At 42.6% G+C, this 4,826-nt stretch overlaps 1 protein-coding gene across 1 annotated transcript in view; it reads left to right on the top strand.

The window, feature by feature from the left end:
• Positions 1-361: 361 nt before the first annotated feature.
• Positions 362-4,826, top strand: part of dkk2 (dickkopf WNT signaling pathway inhibitor 2) — a 14,411-nt gene continuing 9,946 nt past the window's right edge. The window contains exon 1 of the mRNA XM_035660953.1: positions 362-949. Coding sequence (XP_035516846.1) covers positions 746-949 — 204 coding nt within the window. The 5' untranslated portion in view covers positions 362-745. The remainder of the gene's footprint in view (positions 950-4,826) is intronic.

Raw genomic sequence — 4,826 nt, 5'->3', positions numbered from 1 at the left:
TGGGCATTTGTACACGTACAGGTAACAATTTCCTACAAACACAAATTCATTCATGTGCTTATGGAAAATGTTTCACGTTACCTACAAATCCTTTTTAAAGCAGCCTGACTCTGACTTTTTTTTTTCCATTTCCTACCGCCTAGCAGTAAAAAGGGTCAAGCGACCAGTTAAAATACACAGTGTATAATTTTATAGCTTTCTCCCAACGGGGCTCCTGGTGCCTGTGTCGAGACGACAATGCGCAAGCAGCAGTGCCGCACACAGATCAGTTTCATTCTTTGTCAGTGGTGAATAGGGGCGGAGGAAGCAAACTCATTAGAATCCTATAAAAAGAAAGTATCCGAGATCATAAAACACCCGGCTGCAGGACTAAGTGCTCACTCACAGCCAGACAGAGACAGAGTGGAAACCTCTTGTCAAGTTTCTTTCTGACCCTCAGAGCATCAGCATTTTAACAGATTCACTTCTTCATTGTTTCCCTTCCACACTGGGCTCTCTGTGTTTTTCAGATAAGTGTGTCGATGGCAGTCATTCTTCTGAATATCTGATTTTCAGGAACAAATACTTGGCTTCATCACTACTCTATGTGTTGCACTCGGGCAAGCGTGACGCATGGACAGTGACAGGGCGCACACTCCTCATTGAGAAACTTCACTTTTGCGCCACAAAGTTAGGGTTATTGAAGTGATTCAGATTTTTTTTTTCCTTTTTGGTAGGCCTATTTCAGTATATTTTTTTTTCAAGGATGCTCGTCTTAACTTGGAATAGATGCTGTGCTGTGATGTTTCTCGTCGCTATACTGAAGACGGGGACATCCCAGGTATCAGAGGCGCGCCCAAAGGCGAACTCCATCAAGCCAGCTCTGTCGGAAGAGACACCTACACCCGCTACAGACCGCTCAGTCACAGTCCACAGCGGGATCACCAAGAAATATAACATCCTTGCGCAGGTAATTTAATTTACTGAATTGTCTAAGGATTTATAAATTGATAGCCCTACATTTACGCACAGCCTGAAATTGGATAAAGAGCGGGTGGAATCATTTATTATTAGTTGTGATAAAAACTTGACTAGATCCCCAAAGTCGTGTTAACTTTTTTTATTTTAATAAGCATGATAATAAAGAACAGTTTAAAATTTTAATTCAATTAAGAGTGTGCCGTTAATACAGATTAGCGTGCGTAATGGTGCTGTACGTCTCCAAAACCCTCCACGGAGTATATTGAGGTGTACAAGTAAAATAGCCGAATGCTTTAAAAAAGGCTCACTCACGTGTGAATCGTTATTGGAAATTGCAGGGATTGGACCCCTTATAAACCCTAATTGCCTTTTAGACCTGACGCCACAGTCGAGTGCAGCGCACTTCCACAGTAAATCATTAATGCCAGAAATGTGAGAAAAAGTTAACACTTGGGGTAATTTTCTGTCTGGGTCTTAGTGTCATTAAAGTGGTCCAGACGCTTGCTGGGATTATGAGATTCTTACTGTGGGGCCTCTGAGGGATACTCTTACCAACCACTTAATACCCACTCAAAGAGTTATCAATTCCTGCTGTTTCAACAAAGTGCCATATTTCTGTAGTTTGACTGCAAACTCGGGATCAAAAAAGATTTGGCAGGTTTCATTCTTGCAAACATAAGAAGTTGTGAACATTATGAGCATTTTTTTATCAAGTGAGGAATTAGAGCTACATTTATATATTGGCTGGGGAAGCAAAGTTATCCAAATAATTTCTCATAAGAGGATATTTTAATATATTTGTCAGTCAGTTCTGAATTGGGTTTGGAAAATTGATATTAGGGTGGGAAAAAAAACACATATCAGACATATCACTCAAACAAAAAACTGTCCAACAGACCAAGTCCAACAGACCTAGAAATGTTGGTGTGCTGTAAAAGACCACCACTACTAACTAAGTTTTAATCAAACATCTGATTCTGAGTGGGATCATGTTGAGCTTAGAGTTATTCTTGACAACCTCTCAGTATCTTTTTGAGCAGCAGATGGCACTGCCACATCTACATCAGGTCCCCCACAGCAGACAGTCTGTACATCAGCTCACTGAAGCAGTTAAATACTCTTGTGTTTCCTTTTTAAGCAGTTTTTTGCCTGATGGTCTCATCCTCTAATGCTAGCTGAAGTTTACTTATGGTCTGTTCAGCTGTCTGTAATATCACTTGTATTAGTGATAGTGTTGGTTATTGTTGAAGCCCGTAGTGCTGAGAGCAGCGCTCTGACATCCAGCTCAGACAGAAGAAATTATGGAAAAGCCACTTTCTCTCCTCTGTGGAGTGTGGAGATCTAACCTCAAGCAACCCTGCCAGACCTCAATTTGAACGCCTGCTTACATCTTTGCCGCTGCAATAATCGGGAGTGGTTTGGAAGAGTGGACTGAGGGGAAACAATATGTGTGTGCAGAGACCACCATACTATTACAAAAGTAAAATGTCATGGTGTAGGGTGTCCAAATGAAGATGGCTAATAGCATTTATGGCAGGATGGGGTATATAAATTTATATACATATGTGTGTATGTTCTGGCTAGGGGTTTTCCAAAGCTGTAAAGTAACAGCCGCAGCTCAGCCTTGGCCAAATATGTGGCTCGACGCTGGCAAGCAAACTGCGCTGACCTTCTGCATCTCATCATACAGCGGTCATTTATGAGCGAGATAAATCAAAGTCCGATCCCTTCATGAGGCTGTAATGGTAAAGTGTGGCGAGTGATCATAAGGAGCATACAACTGCAATTACTTGACTTTAGATTTATACAATTATGATAAATGCCTTAAAACAGGTTGTATATGACAAAACAGCACCTTACTGAGTCATTTTCTTTCTGAAGTGGTTCACAGTAGGCACCCCAAAATATTTTTATTGTCGTCTGCATTTGTGAAGTGAATTACAGCTGATGAAGGCTTGGGTGTAAGTTTGGAAAATGAGCGTGCATCAACTCAGATTTCTCTTCTGGCATCTGCATTATGGGAAACCTTAGTGCCGATATCCTACAAGCAGATTTATGGTCAAGTCGTCATGCTGCTGAGTTTGTTACAATTGGTGAGCAACACTTGGCAGATTTTCACACCTCTGGAGAATTCCCAGCCGGTTCGGGATGTGAGCAATTGTGAGCTTGCCACTTATGTGACGGAGAATCTCAATAATTCACCACCATTGGCTATTTTCTCAGCCAGCAGTCAACACAAGAATAGACAAGATTTTTACACAGTGTGAGGTAGATTTTTTGGGGCCTGAAAATATCTTAGAGTTAAAGCAAATTCAGAAAATTACAAGAAATTTCCCCCAAAATTGCCCTTATTGGTTTACTTTCAAATGTAGCTAATTATTGAGGGAGAGAGTTCAGTTACCCCGTGGAGACGAGGCGCTGCAGCAGGAAACAAGGGTGTAATTTGGTGTTTTATCCATCAGATTATAAACGCTGCTCTAAGCCTTTGGTTTTAGGAAGCATTTGACAGCTTAATGTGCTTTTATATCCTGTAGCTGCTGACAGCGTTTGGCGATAAGGGTTACATTAATCACACACAAACCAGGGTCAGGTTCTGGCTATCCCTTGGCATTGAGTCGTGGCGAACTGCTGAGTGTTTGTTTCACCCTTTTCACATCAGCCTGACTGGAGTCAAACCGACAAAACCAAAATGTACGCCTCTTAGACCTTGACAGCCGGTGCTCGTGGGTGGCACTATTGGCTCCTTGGAGGGGAACCAACAGAAATGGATAGCATGGGCAGGCAGTGCTCACCACTGTAACCTCTGATCCCACAAGGGAACCGACAGCGTGGCGGCATTCATGCAATACTTGTCTGTAAAGCATCAGCAGCCGGTCAGTCTTAACTAGTTGCTTTATTTAATTCAAGACAGAGATTACTTTAACAAGCGATCTCTGAGGGCTCTGCCTATAAAAGTTGAGCCACGTCCTTTCTCTCTCTCTCTCTCTCCTTTAACCTAAAATGACTGTTTAAGTGATCCTAATGAGCTGAGAAAGAGAGAGAAAAGGCAGGGAGAGGTGTGAGTGCTTGTTAGTGCTCTGCTCAGTTTGTGCTTCAGTCTCCTGTCCTGTGGCCTTTCCAGTCTGTGGGTCCCTTGGGCGCTGTGAGGGCCCCGCGCCGGAGCCATTAAGGGCCTCCTCTGGAAACCTCCTTTACTGTAATTGGACCTGTGAATCAGAGAGGAGACCCATGCACCTCTCATTCCACAGGATTACACCTTTCAGAGCGGCACACCTCTTCGATTACCATCAAGAGCTTTTCCCCTTTACTTTGATAGTCTTTGAAGAGAGCAGTCACGTACGCTGACTGCGCGCCTCTCTTCGTGTCCGATGAATAAGATCAACTCAGAATGTATACTTAACTTAAGGAGGGTCTAGTTTTGGAGACTTTGGATTCTAGCACTCAAAGGGACATGCCCATAAAACATGTGTTTTGAGTGATGAAAGATGCTGAGCTGCGTTTGAAGACATGGTTAGTACGAGTGACTTGTGCCGTCCCTATGTTATCTGATAGCGGCTGTCTGTGCTTTCAGGGCATATGAAGTTTGTTTATTCAGTGACATTGTTTATTTGACTCTGTAAGTCCCTCGCCACTTATTAACACCATTCACAGTTTCAGGTTACGTGCCAGATCTCTGAAGGTCAAGTGCAATCACGACACTGAGCCCAAAAAGCATGGATGTGTACTTTAAGTGTGTTAAGAAGTCCTTTATTTTATTTTGTGCTTTTTTGTGGATATTTGTGCTTTTGTCTCAGACCAAAACAACGGAGGTACTGTGTGTATGAACTGCTCTTATTACTCTGGTAGTGCAGTTTTTCTGTGAAAGG

This window comes from Morone saxatilis, unplaced genomic scaffold, assembly GCF_004916995.1.
Source record: "Morone saxatilis isolate NCDOM2014 unplaced genomic scaffold, NCSU_SB_2.0 Contig17, whole genome shotgun sequence".
In the NCBI taxonomy this organism is placed as follows: Eukaryota; Metazoa; Chordata; class Actinopteri; family Moronidae; genus Morone; species Morone saxatilis.
This window is presented reverse-complemented; position numbering and strand designations above follow the sequence as displayed.